General features: G+C 49.6%; 2 protein-coding genes across 2 annotated transcripts in view; both read right to left on the bottom strand.

The window, feature by feature from the left end:
* Nucleotides 1-10,805: 10,805 nt before the first annotated feature.
* On the bottom strand, nucleotides 10,806-11,681 carry LOC119387182 (piggyBac transposable element-derived protein 4-like; the record flags this gene model as incomplete). The annotated part of the gene is made up of 1 exon (XM_037654494.2): nucleotides 10,806-11,681. A coding segment is annotated over one exon (759 nt), but the record flags the coding sequence as incomplete, so codon positions are not given.
* Nucleotides 11,682-18,511: 6,830 nt separating this feature from the next.
* Nucleotides 18,512-27,865, bottom strand: part of LOC119385871 (E3 ubiquitin-protein ligase TRIP12) — a 101,804-nt gene continuing 92,450 nt past the window's right edge. The window contains exons 31-34 of the mRNA XM_037653239.2: nucleotides 25,484-25,582; nucleotides 24,321-24,429; nucleotides 21,022-21,299; nucleotides 18,512-18,862 (exon numbers count right to left, since the gene is read on the bottom strand). Coding sequence (XP_037509167.1) covers nucleotides 18,512-18,862; nucleotides 21,022-21,299; nucleotides 24,321-24,429; nucleotides 25,484-25,582 — 837 coding nt within the window. The remainder of the gene's footprint in view (nucleotides 18,863-21,021; nucleotides 21,300-24,320; nucleotides 24,430-25,483; nucleotides 25,583-27,865) is intronic.

The following is a 27,865-nucleotide window of genomic DNA, read 5'->3' as shown; positions in this document are numbered from 1 at the left end:
TTTTGTGTTTAAGCTCTTGTCAAAATGCAGTGTGGTCCTGTCCTCAATCGGTGTTTTTTTTTTACTCTCGGTAATGTTTACTTTTATGGCAACATACTTTGCATATGCGCATGGGTTGAATAGACCCGGGAAATCTTGTTAGAAGAAAAATGGTACACCTTGTGATCGCATCAACTGATTTGGTCTGAAATGCTGTGCTGCTGCCTTTCTCCTCAAGACCTTGTTACGAGGGTGGTCTGAAAATTTCCGCCTCAACAGGAATCACGCGAGCTAGAACTTGCAGCACTCATGTGCACGTTCATACAAATCTCTGCAAGTCTCAGATGAAATGCCATCTAGTGCCCATTAGCAGTTTGGCTTTGACACTCGATCACAGTGGGTGTAGTGTGAAGCACCGTAAGGCATGGAGAGGCTTGAGTATCGTGCGGTGATAAAGTTCTTTGTAAAAGAAGGTTTATCTCGAATGAAATTCACCAGATTTGTTAAAGTTTACATGCAAGATTGACCTTCATACTCCACAGTCAAGAAATGGGCTGCTGAGTCCAAGCAGGGGAGAGAGAGCGTAGAAGATTACGCACGCAAAGGGTGCACAAAAAGTGCAACAACTCCTGAATTGATTGACCATGTGCACGATATGGTTTTGGAAAATAGGAGAGTGGAGTTGCGCGAAATTGCCGAGGCTGTTGGCATGTCAGTGCAACGTGTAGGTCACATTTTGCATAACGAACTACACACGAACAAGCTCTGTGCAAGATGGGTGCTGCGCATCCTTACTCCTGAGCAAAACGCAACCACATGACGATAAATGAGAACTAACAGACAATAACGCCAAGGAAATCATATCCTTTCCTTGGCGTTATTGTCTGTTCTCATTAATATTGTGTCTAACAAAGAAAACGAGCCCTTAAGAATCATCTTCTTTCCTTCAACCACATGACGATGTCACAGCATGCTTTGGAGCTATATAACAAAAATCCAGCGGACTTTTTGCACAGATTTATAACAATGGATGAAACTTTCATTCACCGTTACACACCGGAATCGAAACAACAGTCAAAGCAGTGGACTGAAGCTGGGTTCTCTGTACCAAAGAAAGTCAAGTCAGTTCCCTCCGCAGGAAAGGTGATGGCCTCTGTTTTTTGGGACGCTGAAGGCATTCTGCTTGTGGATTATCTTGAAAAGGGTAAAACCATAACCGGGAGTATTATTCTGACCTTTTAATTCAATCGGATCAGAAAATTTGTGAGAAAAGACCAGGTTTGCAGAAGAAGAAAATCATTTCATCAAGACAATGCACCGGTGCACAAAGGGCACCTTGCAATGGCTAAATTGCACAATTGGAAGTACGAATTGTTGGAGCAGCCACCTTATTCTCCTGACTTGGCCCCGTCGGACTACCACCTGTTCCCAAAACTCAAAATCTTTCTTGGTGGGCAATGTTTTTCGTCAAATGAAAAAGCGATTGCTGCTGTGGATGAGTACTTTTCAGAACTTTGACAAAGTCATTTCAGGGACGGAATCCTCGATGGACCAAGTGTGTAGGGTTGAAAGGAGACTACGTTGAAAAATAAAAATAATTCTGAAGGTCCAAAATGCTTTTTTCTACATGAGGCCGAAAGCTTTTCAGACCACCCTCGTAACAGCTCGAGGTTGGCTACGAGGTCACCATCATCATTATGAATGGCCTCTACCTCGTGTAGCGTGCACTTTCTTCGTCCTCTTCATCTTTTGCTTCACTCCCCGAACACATGTGCCCCTGCTGTGCCGATTTGTTTGGCATGGGATGCAATTACTTGGATGGGCGAGCAAACGATTACAGAGAGAGGGAAATAAGAAATAAGGAAACCCAGCTCCGCTTTTCCTTCAGGCTTAGAACCACTAGTGCAAAGCTGCCTCAACCCTGTGAACAAAACAAACTTTGTGTTGTGTGAGTAATCTAAGGTTGGCTGGGTGCAGATAGCTGGGTTCTCCCAGACGTCTGGTTGATTGTTTGGAATGTAAGCAGGGGTGAGACAGCTGTGGATTGCGCATTTTGATACAATTCCATTTTCCTACGCCAAGCTGCTCCAAAAGAGCCTCGAAAGCCAGAATTTCGATGCCCACGTCAGCTTCGTGGGGAAAAAAGGCTGAGTTGACAACATGATTTTACAAGTTGCGCCTATAGCAGCACCTGGGATACCAAGAAAATGAGATGTTCGCAAAACGCGTAGCGCCCAACCGTGTTCCCCTTTCAAATGAGGGCTCCCATGGTGCCGCCATGACCTCCTCTGGGTTGTTGTAAATATGCGGGGTGCCCCAAAAATGTTCTGCCATGCCCCAAGCGTGCTGCTGCTTCTCGGCTGTGTCTTCTGGCGCTATCGAGTGGTATGCGTAGCGGGGATGGCTCTCAGGTTCTTCGTTGTGCGTAGCGTGTTCCTCCGGTCGCAATGGTTTTCGTGTCGACGCTGCGTGTGGTCACCAGCGTGCGTTGGCTCTGGGAGTGTTTGTACCGTTACGACCCATACCGTGCACGGGAGAGGCATCACCCTTGTTGCATCAATGCAGCGACAACTAGCTTCCTGCATGTAGCGCGTCTCCGTGATGCTCTGGTGGTTTTTTACGCCGTAGCTGGCAGCAGACTGATGCGAAGCGCCTTTGTGTCGTTCCCCAATAAAAGCGTGCAGTACGGTTAGAACGGCGCTATGCCTGCAGTACCGTACGCGATAGTCGGTGCGAGATAGCTTTATGAGATAGTCAACGCGGTGAGGTATCTTGGCGCCCGCGCCGCGCTCTTGAAGGCGGTCCCGCACAAGGGGGCATCGAACGGCGGTAGTGTGCCTTTGTTCCCGCCTGTTCAAAGCGTGCAGTAGGTTTGACACTACGCCAACCGCGCGGCCGAGCTGAAGGTGCTTATTGTGATGTCCTCCTTACAAACACTGACCTACAGAAAGCTCTAGAGAAGCTTGAAAAGCTAAATAAGCAGATCTACAAAAAAAAAATCGCAGCATATCCACGGGGTGAATGATGATGAGTGGGGCGAAGCTCCGGAGGGAATCATCGGTAAACCGTGAAACTCTTCCGTGAAATTCGCCCAGTACATCATATAAAGAAGTGTGAAACACCGTGTATATATTAAACATCAAACTTTATTGTACTGTTGGTTTACGTGGTCCCTTCATTATCGCTTTGTGATCGGTGAAATGCAGGGAAAGTGTCTGCTCCCGAGCGAAAGAGAAAGCGCGCCAAGAGCAAGCGCCTTGTTTGCTTCCCTCCGGCGACTCCGAACGAAAGAGAAAGCACGCCAAGAGCGAGCGCCTTTTACGATCGCACGCATCCAATGACATGCACCATTCGCATTATACAAGCGTCATCTGTCATCTTTAAACAGCAACTCTAAGAAATACATGAAACGCCATCTAGTGAGCAATTCATTAAACTAGAGCTGGCTACATACATACTACTACAGAGGAGGGAACGACCCACACCCTAAGGAGCTTCGCCCCTAAAATCAGTTTCCGCAAGTGAAGCAATGAATGCGATAGCATCAAATGGTAATATTATACGAAGTAAGGCTGGCAGCTAACTAACACTTATGGATCAGATCTCACGTAACTACAAAACGCTGGTGTAAGAGAATACGGCTGCTGAAAGGAGAGAAGCGTTGAGATCACAGCACTTAGAAGGTATACGAGCCGCCTGTGATGCCAGCGGAGATAACGCGTGTGCCAGTGATCGCGACTACGCCCTTACAGTCAAAGTCCACAATTACTGCTAGAGCGACCCCCCTCCCCTCCCTCGCATCCCTTCGTGCTCCTTCAAGACGGGCGGCGCGTTTCCTCTCTGCATGAGTAGCAATCAACGGCAGGCCTGGCATGCGGTGTTATGTTATTGCATGCGCCCTCCGTGCAACGAAGATCGGTCGGCTCTTTTCATCTCTGCCTCGTTCGCGTTTGTCGCCCTCGCTCTCACGCGCGCTTTTACCGAAGGGTAAAACATGATGCGCAGGGGATGTTATCGATTTGGACTTTATACCAAACATGACTGCGATGCAGACGGCAAAAACCTTTCAGAATGTCCATATAATTGCTATCGCAATAAAAGTCAAAGCAGTAATTACTAAATTATATCACTGATCTTAAAAAGGCCTATTGCTATGTAACTGCAATTCTTGTGGAATAACATTCTTTTGTTGTGTTTTCAAATTTTTAAGAAGTGAGCCTATTTTGCAGAACCTTTATCTTTTCAATTATTTCATGTGTTTCTTACTCGGGCTAGTAGGTCGCATAGTATTTAAAAAGGTACACTCAAACCTCATTATAACAAAGTCACATCTGCCACGAAAATAACTTGGTTATATCCAAAAATTCGTTATAAACGTTTATTTGTAACACTGTAGCTAACAAGACTATTCATTTACTTTGTTATAACCGAATTTCGTTATGTCCATGTTCGTTATATCCAGGTTTGAGCATGCCAGGCGATATTCAGTGTTATGTTTATCCTAGGTCAATTTAAATATGTACTTGTCCCCCCAGGTTGATGCAGATCTGTCTTTCAAGCTCCTGAGATGACATAAAAAATTCCGCCAACTGCTCCGAATCAGGGTTCTTCTGCTCCAAAAACTGTTCCCAAATCAATTTCAGCCATCTCACCCCTGTGTAAGCCGATTTGCCCTCTTCATTTCAAGTCGAACTTATCATGCCATGAGCCAAGGAAGCTCCCTGTGGGTTGCATAGCCCACTTTGTTGCAGCAGTTTTAATATAATAAAGCTTTATTTAAGTATAATAAAGCTTTATTTTGTGGGGATCCGAGGCGCGCCCGAAGCCACTGCGCGGGCATTTCGAATCCTTTCCCTCTCCCGTTCTCCCGCGACGGCAAGCGGCGCCATTTTGCGCTACGCGCCGACACTCGTGGTGGCGCTGCGCGCGGTCGGGAGAGCCGCGAAATTCGGCGACTGACGCGCGTGCAGGCCGGAACGAACCCTCTCTCTCCCCGGACGCCGCTGGGTAAGCACGCATTTTCCTTCCGGTCCAACGTCCCCTTTGGGAATCGCTGGGCTGTAGCCTGCCTGGGTGCCTCGGCATCCTTGCAGGCGTGTTTACCTCAGTGTTAGCTCCGGTTCGTACGCTAAGCCAAAGAGCGGTGCCTAGTGCTCGTGCGCGGTCGTACCACGCCGAGTCGCACTTGCCGGAGGCCCACGCGTACGGAGATTGCCCCAACTCCCGCGACCAGGCCCAGTGGTCATCGCGAGAGGTGCGCAGCATAGCCGCGAGGGACCTTTCCCGAGCGGCGTGTCAAAGCTCGCCATTGCCAGCTGCGACGTGCTCCGCGGAACCCCTTGGTGTATCGTCCGCGTCGGGAAGCCCTTTGCTTCCCCGTGCCCGGAGCGGACGTGTACTGTGTGTTTGGGGTGCCGCCGAGAGGCAAATAAAGTGTTTGTGTGTGTGTTAGCTCGACACTGTGTTTATGCTGCGCGGCGCTCAACGCCTTTGCTAGCTGAGCGCGTGCGGAGCGGTGCGCTAACGTAAGCAGGCGACGGTAGACGCGGCCCTGTGGCTCGCTAAGCCTGAACCCGCGGTAGTCTTCGGCTCCGGTGAGCATCGAGGCTACCACACTGGCGCCCAACGCGGTATCAAAGGCTCATTAAGCCTTTGATTAGACTTAGTCGAGTCAGCACGCCTTTGCGTATCAGGCTCGCCGTGTTACCCGCGTTATGTCTGCTAGGCGTGAGTTTTGTCCGCTGTCGTTTTTAGCAGATACCGCTTTGCTCGAGAACAGGGCCAGTGCCCCCTTCGGGCAGAATCCAGCACCCTCCCCTGTCACAACCCCCAGTGGGGATGACGCGAGGCGCTATGTACCAGCTCCCAGTGGAGATGTAGCGTGTTGTGGGAACGGGGCCATTGCCCAACCCGAACAGTGCACACGGGCAAAATGGACCGCTACTGCTCCCTTGGAATGCACGGCAGTTCCATGTCACATCGCTCCCAATCGGCTCCCAACGGAGCTTACGGAGCGCAGGTCGGAAACGCGGCCTCAGCCGTCACCGACTTTTGCCGCTGGCTGCTATGCAAGCAAGCAGCCAAGCTCAATTCGAGCGCGCGTCTGTACCGCTAGCCGCAAGCGGCTTAGCCATTTCACGAGAGGCTGCCCCAAGCGGCGGCTGTGAACAACGACAGGCGCTCCCCGAGAGTGGCGCGACGCCGGCCGGTATCCCTTTTGAAGCCGCGCCCCTTATCGAGCTCGGAGACAGTTCCCCATCGCTCGACCGCGCCGCTAACGCACCGACAGCTTCCTTTGAAGCGGGTGCACAGACGCTGCTGCAAAATGCCGCTCAAATGATCCAAGCGCTCTCGGGAGCTGTACAAACGCTTTCGGCCGTTCCGAAACGCGCTCACCCCGCTGTTATATTGCCTGTGCCAACTTACAGCGGATACGGTGATCTGCGCAGCGCCCGAGATTACCTTGACTCTCTGTCACGTTATCAGAGAGCATTGGGTTTGGATGATCAGGATGTGCTCGGACGCGTCGTCCCGGCTGCACTGACTGACACGGCGGCGAGGTGGTATCGGCTTTCAGGCCACCGAGCAGCAACCCTCGATGAGTTCCGCGCGGCCTTCCTGCGCGAATTCTTACCCGCTGACTACGAGAGTAGGATGCGGCGCGAGCTCGAGCTCCGCACGCAAGCTCCTGATGAGTCACTTCAGGAGTACGTACGCGCGATGGAAGACCTTTTCTCTATCGCTGAGCCCAGAGCTTCGAACGAGGAACGCGTCGAACGGGTGATTAGGCAGGCGCATCCGACCTTTTCGGCGTACCTGCGCGGCAGCCGCTTCCGAGATTTAGAGGAATTGGCCGCCGAGGCGAAGCGCATTCAAGGCGACATTCTCGCCGCGCGCGCCTATCGCCCGCCACCGCCAGCCAGCGTGGCCCTTGAACCGCGCTGCGCGTGGGGAGGGGCCGTGCCCTCTCCCCAACGGCAACAGCCCGCCGGAGCTGCCTTTGCGGCTCCCGCTAGGAGCGGGCACAGTTGGGAGCTGAGCGATCGCGCTCTAGATCCCTACGCGTACGCGAGGCGCGCAGCAGCCTGTGCTGCACCGCAACTCGACGCGCGCGAGCAGGGACGCTATCCGACCCAGCGCATCGATGAGGGTGACACTCGTCATAACAGATCCTTTGATCAACAGGCGAACCGACCCCTGCCGCTAGAGGCTGCTCCTCCTCGGGAGAGGGGCCGCGACGGCGCATCTTCCCTTTCCCGAGACGGAATGCGCTGCTTCCGCTGCCGCGAGCGAGGGCACATAGCGAGGGAGTGTCCCGTATCTAGGCCTCCTGTGAGGCAGGGAAACGGGGGCGCGGGTCGTTCGTGAAGGCACGAGCGGCCGAACCCTTGCTTCTCCCCTCCGCGTACCGGGCAAGCAGTCTTGCTGGTGCGCACGCGCCGTTTATTTCGGTCATTATTGCCGGCCGCGAATTTTCGGCGTTGCTAGACACGGGCGCAAGCGCTTCGTTGTTTGGCGAACAGGTGTTGTCCCACTTGCGGAAGCACTCGGTGCGCTTGCGGGACTGCCGAACGACATTCACCCTTGCGAGAGGCGTGGCCCAGTCGGCTGGCGCCGCAAGGTTGACTGTCACATGGGGAGATCGAAGGAGACGCACGCGTTTCGTTCATCTCCCAGGGCTCAGTGTTCCTGTGATTCTCGGTCGGGACTTTCTCCTAAAAACCGGTATCGTTGTGGACATTGCGAATGGCGGCTATCGCGACGGACCTTTTTCCCAGCTCAAGCCGTTCATCAGCCCGCCGGCGTATACAACTGCCTGTGCAGTAGAGGCGTCGGAACCGTGTCGCGTGCAAAGTTCGGGGGCAGGCCCCTGCGCTATGCGCTCCTCGGCTCAAAATCCCCATCGGGATCGAGTGGCACGACACGCAGAGGCTCCGCATCCTTTGACCGCCTGTGCGACTCATTTGGATGATACACAGAAGGCTCGTTTGTCGGCACTGTTACGCGAGTACGACGAGCTCTTCACCGATCAGCCGGGCTGTACTGAGTTGGTGAGCCACGCGATCGAAACTGGCGACGCGCTTCCTTTGAAGTGTAACCCCAGGCCCGTCAGCCTGGCCAAGAGGCAGGTTATTGACGGCTTGCTGGACGATATGCTTTCAGCTGGCATTGTTCGCCGTTCGTCCAGCGCCTGGGCGTCTCCAATTGTGTTGGTGCCTAAGAAAGATGGCAGTCATCGCCTGTGCGTAGACTACCGCCGTCTGAACGGAGTGACTCGTAAGGATGCCTATCCGCTCCCCACGATTAGCTCCATCGTAGGAAACCTCGGCACTGCGCGGTACTTCACCACGCTAGATGCCTCCAAAGGTTACCTACAGGTCCGGATGGATGAGCGTGACCGGTGCAAGACCGCGTTCACCTCCCACAGAGGGTTGTTTGAGTTTACTCGTATGCCCTTTGGTCTTTGTAATGCTCCTGCGACTTTTCAGAGACTCATGGACCGCGTCCTCGGGGAAGCAAAGTGGTCATACTGCATGTGCTACCTCGACGACATCGTGATTTATTCACAAACCTTCGAAGAGCACTTGGCCCATGTTGCCGATGTGCTCGGGAGGGTGAGGGCTGCAGGGATGACGTTAAATCCCGCGAAAGCCCAATTAGCGCAGACTCGAGTTCAGTTACTTGGGTTTACGCTGGGCGAAGGCTCCATTGAGCCAGACCGGGAGAAACTTCGGGCAATCCTCGATTTCCCCGCGCCCAAGGACGTACGCGGCCTGCGCCGCTTTCTTGGAATGGCCAACTTTTACCGGTCGTTCATTCCGTCCTGTGCCCGAGTGCAGGCGCCCTTGACCAAGCTCTTGGGTAAGTCTGCGGTGTGGCGATGGGGACCTGAGCAGCAAGAGGCGTTTTGCCATCTGTCTAGCGCCATTGCGGAGACAGCGCAGCTCAAGCTCCCCGACCTGACCAGACCGTTTGTTGTCCAGACTGACGCGAGTGATCTGGGATTAGGAGCAGTTCTCCTACAGGAATACGATGGCGTGTTGCAGCCGCTGGCCTTTGCCAGCCGCTCGCTGATACCCGCGGAGAAGAATTATTCCGTGACTGAGAAAGAGTGTCTCGCCATCGTGTTTGCACTGCGTAAGTTTGACGTCTACCTGGATGGGACGAAGTTTGTGGTGCAAACAGATCACAGCGCGCTAAGCTGGCTGATGCGGCTCCGTGAGCCTGCGGGCAGGCTGGCGCGCTGGGCTCTCCTAATACAGCATTATGACTTTTCAGTGCAGTATCGGAAGGGGAGCACTAACGTGGTAGCTGACGCGCTATCCCGTGCCCCAGTGTCTACCGGGAGCCTGGATCCCGGTGCGACAGCCGCAAGCGGTGCCTTTGCGCAAGCAAGCGTCGGGGGCGAAACGGCGGCCGAGCCGCCGAGCGGAGAGAAGGGTGAGTGCGCCGACGAGCGAACCCTTTCCGCGAGCCAGGCAAGCAGCGCGCCGCGACGCGGGCGAGAGGGTGAGCAACACGTAAGCGAACCCATGACGCCGACGCAAGCGGCAGCGATGGCTGCAGTCCTGAGTAAAAACGATACCAGGCTCCCCTTTGGGAGAATGGGAATCGCTTTCAGCAGGCAAGAGCTACTGAAGGCCCAGCAAGATGATCCGTTTTGTCGCGAGTTGAGCGACGGTCTCAGGGAGACGGAGCGCCGTGACGCTGCTGGTAGTGCGGCGGGCGCAGGGGGACGGGAACCGGCGTGTGTCGCTGGGTCCCCCGCGGATACATACTTGCTGGACCATGACGGGCTCCTGCTGAAATACATAGCCACCGATGAGGAGTCCGTGGACCCGTTTAAGGTGGTTATGCCCAAAAGTCTGAGAGCCGCACTGTTGCGATCCTCTCACGACGAACCCATGGCCGGTCACCTGAGTGGCTCCAAAGTTTTTGCAAAACTGAGCAAGACTGTGACCTGGCTTGGCATGAAGCGTGACATTTTCCGCTATTGCCGTTCCTGCCATGCCTGTCAAGCGGTGAAATCAAGGGGTGGCAAGCCGCCCGGACTGATGAAACCGATTGTCAGTGAGCGTCCGTGGCAAGTAGCCACCTGCGATCTAATGGGGCCGTTCCCCAGAAGCAAGCAGGGGTTCATACATCTGATGGTAGTCGTGGATCATTTTTCGAAGTGGGTGGAATTGTTTCCGCTTCGGAAGGTGACAGCGCGAGCGGTGCTTGAGAGGCTGCAGGAAGTGTTTTGTCGGTTCGGCTTTCCGGAAAGACTGATTACTGACAATGCGTCGTATTTCACCGCTCGGGTGTTTGGTGATACGTGCCGTTCCCTAGGAATTAATCACTGCACCACTTCACCCTACCATCCCCAGTCCAATTTGACGGAGCGAACCAATCGTACGCTCAAACCGATGTTGGCGGCCTTTGCCGAAAGTCAAAAAGACTGGGCAGACCATTTGAGTGAGCTCGCGTTCGCAATCCGAACCTCCGAGAGTCGCTCTACTGGTTTCTCTCCTGCTTTCCTCAACTTCGGAAGGGAGTTGGCAAATCCGGTGACCAGTGTCATGCAATGCCAGCTCGGAGACGAGGAAGCACCAGCAGACTGTTCTGCTTACGCATCAAAGCTTCGGGACAGGCTTTGTCGAGCTCTCCGTAGAGCAAGGCAGAGTTTGGCAGCGGCCAGGGCTGCGCAGAAGGCCCAGTATGACCGGAAACATCGCCATCTTTCATTTAACCCTTTGTTGGACACAACGAGGGAACAAAAGTTATCATGTTTAAAACATTTTTAGTGAGCTATTTATCACTTCTTGATCCCAAGAAAACAAATCTGAAAGTCGAGAAGTGTTTTATTGCAAAGAAAAAAGTGGGACCTATATGTCCCACTGTCCACTTAGGTCACTTCGATAAAGTGGGACTCATATGTCCCGCTGTCCACTTGAGGCAGTTCACACTTTCTTGTGAAATGGTGCGAAGCAAGTTGCACACAGCGGAACATTGCACACTTTGCACATATACCTCGTGCGGACTTCTCTTTTGCTGGTTGAGCACCAGCGGCACCGCCGTCGCGTGCCTGTGAAGCTTGGGTGGTGAGTGTTTCCGGAGAACCGACTCTCATCCGGAACACCAGTCATCGCGCGACCGTTGCTCTTGCCTCGCTTATTCTTGAAGGCAGTGATGGTCCTCCGAGGCTTGCGGAAGCTCCTTTGTGCGATGAGTTGTCTGCCAAGCTTGAGGCGGAAGTGAAGGTATCCAACATTCTCGATGGAGTTGGCTTGTATAAATGCGTTGACAATCGCCGCATCAAGAATGAAGTAGAAAATTCTACTCCACCATCGCTTAGACCGCCGGTCTGCAGGGTAGGCATTCCTCTTTTGATCGAACTTGTCGACGCCACCCATCCATGCATTATAATCTTTGACCACCTGAGGGCACTCCACTGATATTTTTTTGCCATTCGGCAGCGTCCTTTGAACATCGACGCGACATTCTGGTTCGTGGTAATTGGACATCAGGTGGACATTCTTTGTGTCCCTCCACTGGTAGGCAATGACGTCCCGCTTTCTTCGCCACAAGTATGAACCCCTGTCCATCTTGTTGTCAGTTTTCACCTCAGGCGGAAGGTCTTTCTTGTTTGTACGGAAAGTTCCGCAGGCAAAAATGCCTATGTCCCGCAATTCTTGCAAAAGTTTTGTTGATGAAAAAAATTATCGAAAAACAACTGAGAACCAGTGGGCACGACACCATCTGCTAGTGAGAGAACAATATGCTCACCTAATGTGCGGTCAAGTGGTTTTTGAGCGTTTTTCCCCTCGTAGAGTTGAAACTGGAGCAGGTAGCCCGTTTCGGAGTCTGCGAGGGACCATACCTTGTAGCCCCTCTTTATCTTGGGCTTCATAGGCATGTATTGCTTCAAGCTTGAGCGTCCTTTGAACAAAATCATGCTTTCATCAACTGCAACATGTGTCGATGGGCTGTACTCCGTCTGAAACATTTGTTCATCATGTTGATCAAAGGACGCACTTTATATGCGCGATCAAAATCTTTGTCACCATAGCCTGGCATTTTGTCGTTGTCGTTCAGATGAAGACAATTGCATATCATCTGAAACCGCTTGTATGTCATCACTTTGGCAATTTCATTCACGTAGAAAAAGCTATCGGAAGACCAGTACATTTGAAGTTGATGCATGCGGTTGACGCTCATAAGGATCAGCATCCCAATGTAAGCTTCAAGCTCATCGCGTGTCAGCGGCACCCATCCCTTTCGCTGTGTCTGTTCAGCATATAGATTTGTCTGTTCTAGAATATGGTCCAACACCTCATTATCGAAATACAAGGAGAACGCGTCAAGGGCAGTGATTGTCGGACTGAGTCTTTGGGAGATCGTGAAGCTGTGATTCGTAGGCGTAGGCATACAAACAGTCGACGTATCCCACTGAGGTCCTTCTGAATCATTTTCAGTGTCGGCTTTCGAAACAGCACTTTTCCTTTTTTTCTTTCTTTTGCCTGCATATGGTGGACGCCGTCTTTTCTTCAGCATGCTCGACGAAGCGGGGGGAGCGTTTTCAACATCACTCTCGTTCTCGCTGGACTCATCGGGTGGTAGATCCCAAACTTCATCTTCACTGCTTTCGAACTCTTCATCATCACTGTTGTTAGAGTTCTCTGGCAAGCTCCAGAATAATTCAAGTGCTTCTTCAGCAGTGAGACGTTTCTTGTTATCTTAATAAAAAAAGAAAAGAAGCAATCAGTATGGACCGAGCTGCCCCCACGCTATTGCTGCGCAACGCTAAGCCTAACGTGGAACAGGTGATTCCCACTACTATTCGTAAAACAGGTTCCGTTTATCTATGCACTGCTAAACATCACAAAATATACCTGCTAGTTGTTTGTAAGTGGTTACTGAAGTGCAAGAAAGACAAGATTTACTCACCAGACATTTTTTTCTTGCTTGAAAGAACCTCACAAAAACACCGAAAAACTGCAACGCGCAAGTGAAAAAACAAAAACTGCTTCTTGCCTTGTTGCGTGCTTCCACCTAGTGGAAACGCCACGAAATTGCATACAAAATGTTCTAGCATACTCAATAGATGGCGCTAGTGGCTTGTATGTGATTGCATGAGCTCTCTCAAAGAGCTAGGGCGCCGAGAGCGTGGAATAATAAGTGGGACGTATATGTCCCGCTGTCCAACAAAGGGTTAAGGTAGGTGATCTTGTCCTGAAGCGCAACCACGCTCTTAGCGACGCGAGCAAGGGGTTCTCAGCCTCGCTCGCTCCTAAGTGGCTTGGTCCGTACCGAGTGGAGAAAGCTTGGACTCCGCTCGCGTACTTGCTGAAAGATCCCCTTTCGGGAAAACTCAGCCGTGCCCACATCGCAGACCTGAAAGCCTTTGCGTCGAGGTCTGACGAGCTCCCGCCAGCGCCCAGTGGCACTGCGCGCAAGCAACGGGGCACACCCGGGACGGCGGACCGCATTCGGACCACGCACCGGTATAATCTGAGGAAGCGGTCACCTTAGTGATTTCGCGCCGGACGGCGGACTTATTTCCGCAACCGAAGGCCCTCACATTACTATCTAGCCTCAGTTGCCTAACTTCTTTACGGCCTGTGCTCGCAAAGAAGTCGGCCCCCGCCCAGTTTGCTGCTATTTTTGTGTGTTTGAGTGTTCATGTTTATACTTGATGTGCTTTTTCTTTTTTCGTATTTTCCGCGTATGGAGTGTCATTTTGTTTTGTTTGCTTTTCGCTGTTTTTTTTCCTTTCGCCGGCGGAAGGGGTCGTGCATACTGGTGCTTACGCGGGGGGAGGACGACGAAGGACGCTTCGCGCCTTCCATCGCGTGGCGCGTTGGGAGAGGCCCGTCTTCGGAGCTGTGTGTGCGTGTGTGTGTACGTGCGTGGTGGATCTGTGCGTGCCCTGGAAGTGTGCGGCGTGGTGACGACACCATAGGAAACCACCTTCACCCTGTCGCCGTGGACCCTGGAGGTGTTCAGGAACCCGCTGACGTCAGGCGGACCGCCCGGCCGTGTCCTTGTCTCGGCCATCGTCGAGAAGCCTAGCTGCCGTCTGCCTCACGGCTGCTGCGCGAGGCTAGCTGACATGGTAGCTGCGCCCGGCTCTCTGCCGACGCCGGGGACGCCTTGCAGGATTACAGCAGAAGGACCGGCCGTCCCAGCGCGGTCTTTGGACATCCAGCCTGGAATTCGGGACCTCCGAACCACCACCGAAGCGGCGTTCGTCGGACTCGCGGGTCTGTCGTCGACTAGATCGACGAGACGAAGGTGAGCCCGTTCCGGGCATGCGGACATCAAACAGGCCTCTTGCCTCGCACTCTGGCCAGCAACATTACGCACCGCCTCCCCTTCGCGCCGTGGACGCTCTCCCGTGTGAGCATCACGAACACTCGCCTTAATTTCTTTTACCCCCTTCCGTAGCATCATATTGTATAGTATAGTGTATTTCAAGTGTATTGTGTTATTATTTTTTTTCTTGTTTATTTGTAGAGTAATTAGCAGCAGTTGTGGGCCTGGGCTGAGGTTAGCTGTTGCTCATTGCATAACGCCTTTGCATGCATGGGCGACGACCGGCTGCCTTTGCAGACCGGTATAGGGTGATTTAAGGAGAGGAGGATGTGGGGATCCGAGGCGCGCCCGAAGCCACTGCGCGGGCATTTCGAATCCTTTCCCTCTCCCGTTCTCCCGCGACGGCAAGCGGCGCCATTTTGCGCTACGCGCCGACACTCGTGGTGGCGCTGCGCGCGGTCGGGAGAGCCGCGAAATTCGGCGACTGACGCGCGTGCAGGCCGGAACGAACCCTCTCTCTCCCCGGACGCCGCTGGGTAAGCACGCATTTTCCTTCCGGTCCAACGTCCCCTTTGGGAATCGCTGGGCTGTAGCCTGCCTGGGTGCCTCGGCATCCTTGCAGGCGTGTTTACCTCAGTGTTAGCTCCGGTTCGTACGCTAAGCCAAAGAGCGGTGCCTAGTGCTCGTGCGCGGTCGTACCACGCCGAGTCGCACTTGCCGGAGGCCCACGCGTACGGAGATTGCCCCAACTCCCGCGACCAGGCCCAGTGGTCATCGCGAGAGTGCGCAGCATAGCCGCGAGGGACCTTTTCCCGAGCGGCGTGTCAAAGCTCGCCATTGCCAGCTGCGACGTGCTCCGCGGAACCCCTTGGTGTATCGTCCGCGTCGGGAAGCCCTTTTGCTTCCCCGTGCCCGGGAGCGGACGTGTACTGTGTGTTTGGGGTGCCGCCGAGAGGCAAATAAAGTGTTTGTGTGTGTGTTATCTCGAACACTGTGTTTATGCTGCGCGGCGCTCAACGCCTTTGCTAGCTGAGCGCGTGCGGAGCGGTGCGCTAAACGTAAGCAGGCGACGGTAGACGCGGCCCTGTGGCTCGCTAAGCCTGAACCCGCGGTAGTCTTCGGCTCCGGTGAGCATCGAGGCTACCACACACTGAATTACCTCAGTGTCTGTTTACTACCTCACAAATTGAATACCGCAAAAAATTTTCCTATCCATTAAGTATGAGTGGAGTTGCAGGGATCTGTCGCACACTTTAAGCGCTTTTTCTCTTCTGTCCCAACAAGTGCACTGGAAGCTACACAGGGAGGGATGACATAGTTGCCAGAAGCTACACTTTAAGCGCTTTTTCTCTTCTGTCCCAACAAGTGCACTGGAAGCTACACAGGGAGGGATGACATAGTTGCCAGAAGCTATATCAGTGCACGTCTCTGAAATGCATTCACTTATTTCTGGTGCGATTCCAGTGCGCATTAGTGCTGTTACTGCATGCACACTATAGAGAGTGGCGCCAGCACATGGCAGCACACCGTGGCAACAAGCGCATCTGATCTGAACACCGCTCTATTTATGTCAGCTATCAGCCAGTAGCAGCGATCTGCCAAATGATGAAATAGAGCTGCCACTGCCAGCAGCTTCGAAGAGAGAGGATAAGCCTCTGTATGAAGAGAGTGTGCTTGAGAAAGTGGCAACTTCACGCTCCGCCTTTAAGGGGGGACGTGGGTCCTAAAATTTTTTCTTTATTTTTGAGTCAATATGAACCAAACTTCACTGTCTTGACCAGTTTTTTATGCTGATTTCAAATCTGTAATTAGTTTTTTAATAGCTGCACTAGTTCAAAAGATCTCGAGGTTCGAAACAATAATTAGTGCCTGCTTCTTACGGGGCTTTTAGGCAATTTCGACCTACTAAAACCAATATGTAAGTGCATGGGCCCAATGCCCAGATCATGCGGTAGGGGGTGATGCTATTTTTATTCCCTTGAGAGCACTGTGAAGGTCAGAAAACAGATGAACATTCACTGGTGGTTATTTTTTCTGATTCACTCTAATTAGTATCTTTAATTAAAATTTGTAAAATGGTGCTAGAGTAATGCAAATAGCATCACCCCCCAGATCGTTTCAATACAAGTAAAATGATACCAAATTTGTGATTTTTACTCAGCAACAACATGGAAAAAAACCCCGTAAGGCTGAGTGCGTTGAGCAAAAGTATCAAACTGAGAAAAACGCATTTGAAGTTTCAGACAACTGTAACTTTTGTGGAGGTGCAGCCACAGCACTAGTGGTTATATCATTTGATAGGTTTCTTCTTCACGAGAACAGCCATACCAAATATGTGACCATGACCTGCCAATGTACTGGCAAAATCTTCTTATAAAGCCACATAGTGCACCCAGTACCAGAGTGATAAACTCCACCTTTAGCAATTCATAGGCCTGTACCAATTCCTTGCAAGCTAAAGAAATACAAAATTTGTCTATGAATGTGGCTTTGCAACAGGCAAATAAAATAAACAGAGAGATTAAGTCTAAAAAGCACGTGGGTTATTTATTAAACCAAAAATCAGTTATTATTGTCCAGCAATAGCACTTGGCTCAACAGCAGGCAAGGGCTGTACTCGGGGTCCCCTGCTGGTTTGTGTAATTTTGAGTCTGTGCTTGGTGTCACTACTGTATAAGTGCCCCTTTTGCAACTTCCAATGTCAGTTTTTAACCTTCTCAAGGCTGTGGAGCACAAATCAATTTCCCAAAGTGTAACACGGCGTCTCTGCAATTTCGATGTTCATCTGTCAGGTCGTGGTTGAAGCGACTACCGTTGCACCCTTGTCGACAGTATTTGTGGCCCTAATTTAATTCATTTCACTTCAAATTACATTAATTATCTTTAGCACCACTATCACCAGCTACCTTCTACGAGAAACGCTTCTCGCGCGAGTCGCACCTATGATAATGAAGCACAGGCTTTGAAAGCAGCCTATACCCTCTGCCTTGAAAAAGGTCACTGCTTGAGCCGAACTCGGAACGAAGCACAAGCCCAAAGAACGTTTTTATCACGGATAAGTCCACGCGGATAAATTCTGTGCCATCTTCCTTGCCGCCGTTCACCAACATCCAACGGCTTGAACTTCCGCTGCTTCGTTGCGCGCTGCGATGCCAAGCACTCCTCCCGTCGCCGTATTTCCCGCGCACTCGGCAGTCCCGCATAGTATGCCATACGAACGCGGTTTCGAATGCCACTGAAGCGTTGCCTAATGATCCGATGGCTCCAGCTTGACCAAGGGGAACCGGGCGGTTCTCGTAGACTCGACGCTCCGGTAGCGACAAGTAGTTTCGGCATCGCGCCCTCGTACGCTTGGCGCGTCTTAAGTATGAGTGGAGTTGCAGGGATCTATCGCACACTTTAAGCGCTTTTTCTCTTCTGTCCCAACAAGTGCACTGGAAGCTACACAGGGAGGGATGACATAGTTGCCAGAAGCTATATCAGTGCACGTCTCTGAAATGCATTCACTTATTTCTGGTGCGATTCCAGTGCGCATTAGTGCTGTTACTGCATGCACACTATAGAGAGTGGCGCCAGCACATGGCAGCACACCGTGGCAACAAGCGCATCTGATCCGAACCCCGCTCTATTTATGTCAGCTATCAGCCAGTAGCAGCGATCTGCCAAATGATGAAATAGAGCTGCCACTGCCAGCAGCTTCGAAGAGAGAGGATAAGCCTCTGTATGAAGAGAGTGTGCTTGAGAAAGTGGCAACTTCACGCTCCGCCTTTAAACTCTACGTGCCACACACAACTACAGAATTTTGCTGCACTGTTCATAGCAGTGTTTGCTGTATGTAGAATCTGATTTTTTCCACCAAATCTAAGGGATGATTCAGGACCCCTTTAATAAGGGAGACCGGTTTTGCATGCCACACATCAAACAATATTTAAAAAATCTAGGCGCAAGTCTAGCTTGTCTTCCAAATTAAAGTTCTATTTTCTTCAGACTACCAAAAGTTCGACTTTCCCTCGATTCACCCCCCTTCAAATAAGAGTTTTGCTAAAATTGGCAGCACCACTTCAGCTTTCACAGCCATAGTAGTGCTCCATGTAAAACACATTTGTAGCATGTAAGCAAAGCAGAAATGTACAGATGCATTGCAGCCTACTCTGATGCAACTGTGCATAATGCAACAAGTGATCTCGCATTTCGTCACTTTGAAATGTGGCTGCCATGGCAACACCTTAACCCACTAAGCAACTAATGGAAAGGCGAGACTGACCTCATCAGCGTAGAAGAGAGTGAGCTGTGCCAGGGGGAAGACTGCCTCAAATCCCTCGCGGAAAGCCTCCATCTGCCGGCGCACGCCCTCCAGGGCAGCCCAGTGAACGGCCAGGACCAGGTACTGGTCCAGGTTGTGCACAGTGACTCCCATCTGGGCTCCACCTCTCCGCAGCTCTATCTGGCCGCCACCTGGCAGTGTGAAGTCCAGTCCCAGGAGCTCCACCTGACAGCCATCCAGCTGCAGGGCCTCCACCCGCCGGCGCACGCATGCGGGGCTGAGGCTGCGATCACGCTCTATTCTTCGCTTCTCCTGCACAACCTGCACGGGCAGTGAGGAAACCTATTAAAACATAGACTTGTGTGCGTGAAACCACAAGTTCATGCTGAAACCTCTGGAGCTCTTCCTCCTAGCGGATCCCTACATCTAAGAAATCATAAAGATGACCTCTCGTCAACAGCTCTAGCCAAAAACCTGTGCTCGTTTACATAGAATCCTGCAGGCACAATGTTGGTAAAGAACCGCACTCTTCACGCACGACCACACCTATGTGCGCCACATTTAAGACAGAAAGGAAGCATGGCCAGAATAATGAAATGATAGTTTTATTCCAATGCCATTCTTAATCATAAGTGTTTCGAACGGCTGTATACCCACGGCAGAACCAGGATTAGCCGGCCATGAATGGTGGTTAATAAAAATATAATGGAGCAATAGTAATCCAAACATCCTGCAGACTCAGTTTTGAGCAAAAACCTAGAACAAAGTAATCCCATTCCATGCCGCTTACCTACTTGGGGAACACACTGCAGCGCCCCTTAAAGATGCAATTATGCTTCCAGAAGCTACACATAGTCACAATACTGATAATTAGGACATGATTATTTCAACAGCTTTACAGCACAGCCACTGGCCCCGTTGACAATGTATAAGATTAATAAAAATTTGGGGCACTTTTAAAAACTCAATACAGTTAAGGCATGAAAACGGTCCACATATGGGCTGACCAAATCGCAGCAAAGCATACGTGCATGTAGCAACACTCTCACAAGTTTTCCTGGCCATTTGTGGGATTCACTGTTTTCTTTTTGGGTCAATCTACCGTATAAACGCGTGTAAGGGCCGCACTTTTTTTTCAAGAAATGAGGGCCAATTTTCAGGGTGCGGCCCATACACGCGACATTTTTTTTTTTAAAGTAAAAACGCACCAGTTAGTGAACGAAAAGCGTTTATTGCAGTATACGACATTTCTTGCGACATACGTGCTCAATCGTCGTCACTCGGCGAGTCCTCAGACTTGGAGTCCGAGATGAGATGGTGTGCTGCGAAGCGCCGTCACCCCACATGCAGTCATCTTCCGTGCCATCCAAGCTGTTAGATATCCCGGCGACTTTAAAACTTCGGGACACAATGTCCGTCGACACCGAGCTCCACGCAGATGGGATCCACCCAAGTACAGTCGCCAAGGCTAGTCCCTTCACACGCAGCATGTCCGTTGTGAGTGCAAGACCATCATTCCGCACTTCAGTCACATAGCGGAGCAAGTCTTCTTCCAAATCGGGAAACTTGCACTGCTCTCCTCGGAAAGCGCGCTTAGTGCTATTGGTGTTTCGCAAGGCTTCTTTTTGAGCACACCAACGTCGAGCACACTTCTCGTCAACGTCGAATTTTCTGCCGGCGGCACGTTTCCCATGCTCGAGAGCATACTCGATCACCTTCAACTTATAGCCAGCAGTGTAGCTATTCAGGTACTTGCCCATCTTGCCAAAACGTGAACGCCGAGTAGAAAACAAGCTAGCACGAAATTCATCAAACAGTGCAGAAAACTACAGCAGACGGCTGGCTGAACTTCAAAAACCGAACAACGCGAATGACGCGAACGCCATGCCAAAGTTTGTGATGCTAATGCCGATATGGATAGCGCCGATAGCGCGTTTGTATAGAGATGTGAGAAGCTAAAGATAAAATCCTGCTTTAACCTTTAGTTGGCCGGTCTATGAATACTAATAAAAAGTTAAAATTTTTAGCCCACTTCACGAACATTTTAACACGAATAAAATCCAAAAATATATATCTATATACTCTGGTGAAGATGATGATCGTTGCGTTTCCTTGCGCCATCTATCGACTACGCCTAGAAGCTTACGCGCGCGCGCATTTTGAATACGTATTGGTTGAGGAAAGTGTGGGTGCGGCTCTTACGCGGATATTTTTTTTTTAGAATATGCACTTCAAAAAAACGGGGTGCGGCCCTTACACGGGTGCGGCCCTTACACGCGTTTATACGGTATTTGGACTCTTGTAATGCTCAGTCATAGGTTTTGTACAAAACCTGCACCCACACATATACCCAAGTATTTCGCATTATACATTGCCTTCAAATCATACCTGGTGCTTGGCTCAAGATGGCCTTAGCTGGCAGAGCTAATTAAAAAAATATTTTCAAGGAAATTCTGGTCAGGCAGGAGAAATATCCCTACCTGGTGGAGCTGTCGTAGGGATTGTGCCAGACCCGGATCAATCAATTCCATGTCAGCCAGGGAGAGTGAACCCTCATGGCCCAGCATCCACTTGTACATAGCCAGCGAGAGTGGCAGGTCTAGCATGCGCGAATCCATGAGTGCCTTGGCCACAAACTTGCCTAACAACTTGAAGCGGGAGCGAACCTTGCTCACATGGCCCACCTTGGCATTCCTGCCAAGGGGCAGTGGGAACAGCCCGCACGGACTATGCACATACCTCACTGGCTCCTCACCACCTGCAATGCGTTTCAAACGGGGAGGGATGACAATGCAGTTTCAACGGTCGGCCCCTAAGGAGTCATCACACAACGGGTAAAAAGAGTGACCATGGAAAAACTCAGATTTTCAGAAAAACTCAGAATGTTTGTTGACAAACACTTTAGCAGGAAATCGGTTCCATTCCCCTCTGCTAACGTAACATACTCCGATGGATGTAGAGAACTGCGCTGATTTTGCTTTTGTAACAAGATATGTTTTGTAAAGATGGCAATAATGCACAGTAAGCATGGCTGTAGAACTAAGTCTCATGCCCAAGCTGCTCTGCAGCAAAGCTAGGGCAGCAGCTATCCTGCTGCCAGAATAAGCCTTCCACAAAGTGGATGTGCAGGCCACACCTGGCCTCGACTAGAATGAACCACACCCAAGGAGCACCAAGCTCCATTACAATTGTGCCGAGACTTAGCACACAGCCCTTTATCATAAGCCATTGGTGGCATCTTGTCCTGTTGTCCTTTCATCTGTTTGCAACACATTTCGCACTTTGAAAACTTTGCTTTCACTCATGTTCCCCCTTTTTATTATGTGTACATTGCATGGGCTGTATCTGAGCACTGTGTCAATTCTTGGCCAATTCGATCAGCCTGCAAACATTGTTGCACATGCTGCGCCATTACTAGAGACCGGATTTAAGGCAAATGCCTATTTTATTCCTTGCATTCCTATCGCGTCACATTAATATATGAGCATGAATTAGAGGCTAAGGAGGGCTTTTATAGTGTTTTTATAATGCCTATAAATGCCTATTTTTGGCGTTTGTGCCTAAATGTTCACAAATGCCTATAAATGCCTATTTTCAAAACTGGCGCTTATACGAACACTGTTTAGCCTCTAGTTTTGATTTCAAGTGCAATTTGAGACCGTTATTCATGTTACCAGGCAACATTGACTGTTCAGAACTGTTCGGGGTTCAACCTAGTCCTCTAGTTCAGCCAACTTCCGGAAAACAACCGCTAGCAGCACTGAAGTGGGGCACGCTGGCGAGCATTCGCCGCCGCACTCACATGGCGCCGGTGGTTGGCAAATGCGAGACCCGGAGAGTCATCAGCGGAAAGGAGAGTGAAGAGCAAAAAAAAAAAAAAAAAAAAAAAGAGGAGAGAGAGAGAGAGAGAGAGAGAGAAACAAATTGTGATGTGCACGGGCTTTTGTTTTGTTTGTAATTTACTTTGTAAGGTGTTCACTGCAGTAGCGTAGCCAGAAATTTTTTTCGGAAGGGGGGGGGGTGGTTAACCATACCTTATGTATGTTTGTGCAGGCGTTCGTATACACATGCAAAACTGAAAAGTTTCGGGAGGGAGGGGGGGCGTTGCAGCCCCCGAAGCCCCCTTCCCACCCTGGCCACGCCAATGGTTCACTGCAAGGGGCGAAATTGGCCCAACGCGATTCGAGCCAGACAATAGGAGGAATCGCTCCAGTCTTGTCTTTTAGCGATCTGGCTATCTGCTCCCGCTCCGCCCTTCTCAGTCATGCTGAAAACACACTCAGGAGTGCGTTGATTCTACAGTGGGCACTCGTCTCACCATGCAGAACACGGGAGAGACCACGGTCTGCGAACCGCGCGGGACAAAGCACTGTACGGCTGTGTTCAACCTTTGGCGCCTTTATGCAATTTTAAGCATTAACATTTGTTTTTCTGTCGTATATAGAGATCGTGCACGTCTTCGTTCGAAATTATTTGCATTTATGTGAAATTTTATTGTGCCTATATTTACTATTTTGGAAGCCTAAAACGTTGTTTTGCCTGCCTGTCTTTGGCGCCTAAAACGAGCTTTTTTAACGCCTAAAAATCCGTCCTCTAGCCATTACATATTGAAACCCATGTATACGTAGGAGACAGCACTATGAGTTCAAGCATGATGCTAAACCTTGATAATGCTGTCAATGTCATGACCCCAGGGTAAATTATTACACAACCCCCACCCCTGTCCACTTTGGTTTTGTTTTCTCAAATTTTCAGTGAAATAAAAACATAAGCAAATCACTAGCATTGCTACTGCTGTCTTTGCCTTGCCCTCAGAGAAATTTTTCCCCCAGTTTTCTTTTTTTTAGATTTCCAGTGCAACAAAAACAAGCAACACCATCAGCCTTGCTATTGCTGTCAAAGCCTTGCTTTATGGGTCAAATTTCTTTAATCTTTTTTCAGATATCCAGTGCAATAAAAACACAAGCAAACTACCAGCACTGCTATTGCTGTCAATGCCTTGACTTTTGAGCGAAATTTCTCCATTTTCTTTTCTCAACTTTCCAAGACAGTAAAACCACAGGCAAACCATCGGCATTGCTATTGCTGCCAACGCCTTGCTCTCTGGGTAAAATTTCTTTCCCCACTTTCTTTCCAGCACAACGAAAGTACAAATAAACCACCAGTACTGATATTATGACAGAGGCATCTTTTTTTTCGTTCCTTCATTTGACAGCAATGACTTGATCCCCAATAGACAGCAGAATTACAGGCTGTGGCAAATATGAACACACATGCTACTGTGCATGAGCATAAAATGTAAGAAAGCAGCACAAACAGCACTGCGTAGACGCAGAAGATGTGCAGAAGCGAGGTTCTGAAGGCACCAACACTCATGTGATGCATTCCCTGCTCTGCTTAACAGCTCCCCGTGACTACAAAGCCTGCACCACCCACTCGTACAGAAAAATCTTTAACCAGCCCAGCACCTTTCTCATTTTATAAATAAATGATAAGGCTCAGAGGTTGCCCAGCTGCACCACACATACTTCATTATGAACGCCTCTGAACTGCTTTACAGTTGCAAGATGACTATGTGTATGATGTAATCACTTTTGAAGCCTTGTGCTTTGTTAGGAACTGCCCTGCTTATCCTACCAAGAGAAAGAAGGCCATATTGGGTTTATGAATATGCACAAATTGCGACAAAATGCAGTGACATCAACTGGAGATAAACCAGTATTGCACAACAACAATGGGATCTCATTTGCATGCAAAGCAGTGCACAGAAAGCACGCACCTTTGAGAACAGACACTGTTTCTCCTCTCCACATATCCAGGTCTGACCGCTGCAGTTCCCTGGAGACTAGTGCATAGAACTCCAGTGTGGGTCCAAGACCACTGCCAACCTACACAGTCATGGTTAAAAATTTGTAAAATTGAGTGCTTTCGGTTGCCCATTTTTCAATAATTAAGGATGGATGGATGGATGCAAAACTTTACTGTACAATTAGCAGTCAACTAAATACAATATTCTTTTGCTGTTGTTGTTGTTGAAAGTTATTTTTTTTTTAAAGCTTAGAAGTTCTTTCGAGCCATTGCCTTAACACAAAACTCTCCTGTCATCCTTCTAAGCAAATATATGCTCACGAAAGCTTAGACCCTTTTAAAACTTTGTACCGCCTGCAGCATTAATTGTTTGGGCAAGTAGCAATAATCCCTTCATCAGTAATAAAATTTTGTAGTGATTACCAGAGCAAGACACCAACCTTGGTCCATGCATTAAAAAAAGAACTTCATAAAATATTCCTCAAAAGTCACAACAGTTGCCAATTTGTATTGTTATAGCTACAGTAAAGAATATATATCTCTTGTTGTTCGATTAAACATTTGTTTTACCAGCTCTTGCAATAAGCATCCAAAGACTGGACAAAACACGTTGACCATCCCTCGGTATCTACTTTATGAAAGGTATACATGCAAGAGTAGTTACTTGTAACTAATTCGTGGCATCAAAATACCCCATGTGTTGCACGCATAGGCTGTTGCGCCTGCCGAGACGTGATCATGTACATCATATAAGGTACAAAAACGAACAAACTAGTGACCTTAATTTAACCACAGGAGGGAGCAATTTGTAGTGCAAGATTGTGAACTCCCTGCCACGTGCAATAAGGTAATTACATTGTGCGCATATGCCGAAATTATCTACAAACTGCTAACACTTTCTTGTCATGATTAAAAAGCATATCAGTGCCTTTAATTTAGAAGCTGAAAGTTACATACAGCTAGCATTACAACTCTCTTGATGTGAAACAAGTTCTGTTAAACTGCACTTAACTTTTCTCTCCAGATCATCATCCTCAGGAGCATTGTAAGCAAACATAAGCACTCCACTTTCAAGCTGGTGCCCAAGCTGTTTCCATGGCTAATGTAGCACATTATACAAGAGACGTTGCTTACCTCATTTTCATACTGAATTTCCAGCAGTGCCCTTGAGCTACCAAGGTCTTGCATGACCACCTCAGCCTGCTTTAGAAGATCATCTCGAGCAACCGTCCTCTGATCAAAAGAGAGAGAAAAAGAAAAAGCAAATACCAACACAGTGACTTCATTAATAATAATGATCCTTGGGGCTTGTAAAAAGTTCCCAAACCACGATACGATAATGAGAGATGCCATAGTGGGGGGGGGGGGGCTCTGAAATTTCGACAACGTGCACCTAAATTCAAGCATATGGGTGTTCTTTGCATTTCGCTCCCATCGAAATGCGGCCGTGTGGTCGGGAATTGAACCCGCACCCTCGAGCTAAGCAGTGAGACACCCTACATGCTAAGATACCATGGCGGATACAGTGACTTGTAAAAACCTGAGCTCATCATGAGCAAACGTCACTTTTTTGCTTATGACAACCTATGCTTGTCATGGCTCTTCAGCAATGTTTCAAGAGGCTTTTGATGAACCCAGCTCGTCAAATGGTGTTTTCCTTTTTAAAACACAGATGGAAGCACGGGTTTCATGACTGGTGCTTTTATTGAATGGTGGTCTGCACAGTAAACAGCGAAATGCGCGCCTTGCGTTTCCTGCATGTTATAAACAAACATGGCGCAGTGCCGTGCTTTAAACGCTACCAGAAGGATGGTAGCCTCATCTAGTTTGAATTGAACTATCGAGGAATAGTGCATTCTTTCCTTGCGACGTCAAATGGAACCCTTACTTTCTGGAGTTGCAGAAATTTCCTTCGGAATGCACATGAAATGCCCCAGGTATGAGGTATTGCTAGCATAGGTCGGCAAAAAATGTGGAGCTCACTCAGACTCACTCACGAAGCATATCTTACCCTCAGGGCTCACTCGGACTCAGACCCACCAAACTTTTCCTCCTCCGGACTCACTCGGACTCAGACTCACTATATTTTTTCTCAACCGGACTCACTCGGACTCAGACTCACCAAAATTTCATTCACTCGAGCTCACTCAGACTCAGACTCATGGCTCGATCTGAGTCTGAGTGAGTCGACTCATGAGTCAGTTAGCATTTAATTATCGTTTTTCTACCATAATGTCAATGCTCTTTAACGCCAATATCTCGCATAATCGGTGCGCTACTTAGCACCTTTTGATCTCGTACCTTCAAATACGAGTTATCTGAGTTTGCAGTTCAATAAGGACCTTTTTATTGAAAGTCATGACCCACACGAGATATTTTTATCAGTAACTTCCCGTGAAAAAGTTTGCGGGGGGATGTAAAGGCACCTCCTCCCCTCCTCAACTCACGGCTCTGATCAATAAATATTGAGCTGATGTATGAACGGTAGCGCGTTGAAGTATGCGGGGGTATACGGGAGTATAAACGTGAGCTGACATAGGGCTGACAGTAATGCTAAAGTTGAGTAGATAGGAGCACAGGTCGGCAAAAAATGTGAAGCTCACTCAGACTCACTCATGGAATGTATTTTTCCCTTAGGGCTTACCCGGACTCAGACTCACAAAAATTTTCCTCAACCGGACTCACTCGGACTCAGACTCACCAAAATTTTTCCCAACCGAACTCACTCGGACTCAGACTCACAAAAGCTTTACTCACCCAGACTCACTCAGACTCAGACTCACGTCTCCATATGAGTCTGTGTGAGTCTGAGTGAGTCGACTCATGAGTGAGTTTGCCGACCTATGATTGCTAGGCCCGCAGCCAGGGCAGTGTGGGGGGCCTTGGTTTTTAGACAAAGAGTTATATTTAACTCTTTGTCTAAATGATGAAAACTTCAGTGGCTATTCTGTAGACTACGCCATTATTTTAAAATTGCCCTTAAAAGTACCCTTAACACACTTAATGTGCACTTAAGGGGGCGGCCGGGTCTTTGGGACCGAAAAATCGCAAAGAAATCGGTTTTTTTCTAATGGCATTTTTGAATTCTGCGAGCATTTTTCCATCTGCCTGCCAATTTTCAGACTCGAGGAAGCGATAATTTACTTGTTATATCACTTCAAAGAAGACGCGCGAGCTCGATTTGCGCAGAATCCGACGAAAAACACCACTTTTTTCGCGACGTGGAGCAGCCGTTTGACGATCGCCATAGCCGCGACCTTTGTCTCGTTTGAAAGAGCGTTTCTTCGTCTACAAATTCCCGCTCATGCCTCTTCGCTCCGCTCATTGGTTGGAGAAAAAAAAGCAACCGAAAAAGAAGCATAGTACGCGATGCTATTGGCTGTTACGCGCACGTGACCGCGAGCTGGCCATTTCATTGGCTGAGCGCGTCTCGCATCGTCTGCTTGGGGCGGCAACAGCGCGCAAACAACTTGTTGCGCCGCCATTTTGCCTGTTCTTCGACCGCCGACCGGAGTT

Source organism: Rhipicephalus sanguineus, chromosome 3 (assembly GCF_013339695.2).
Source record: "Rhipicephalus sanguineus isolate Rsan-2018 chromosome 3, BIME_Rsan_1.4, whole genome shotgun sequence".
Lineage (NCBI taxonomy): Eukaryota > Metazoa > Arthropoda > Arachnida > Ixodida > Ixodidae > Rhipicephalus > Rhipicephalus sanguineus.
The sequence above is the reverse complement of the archived record's forward strand: the minus strand, read 5'-3'. Positions and strand labels throughout refer to the sequence as shown.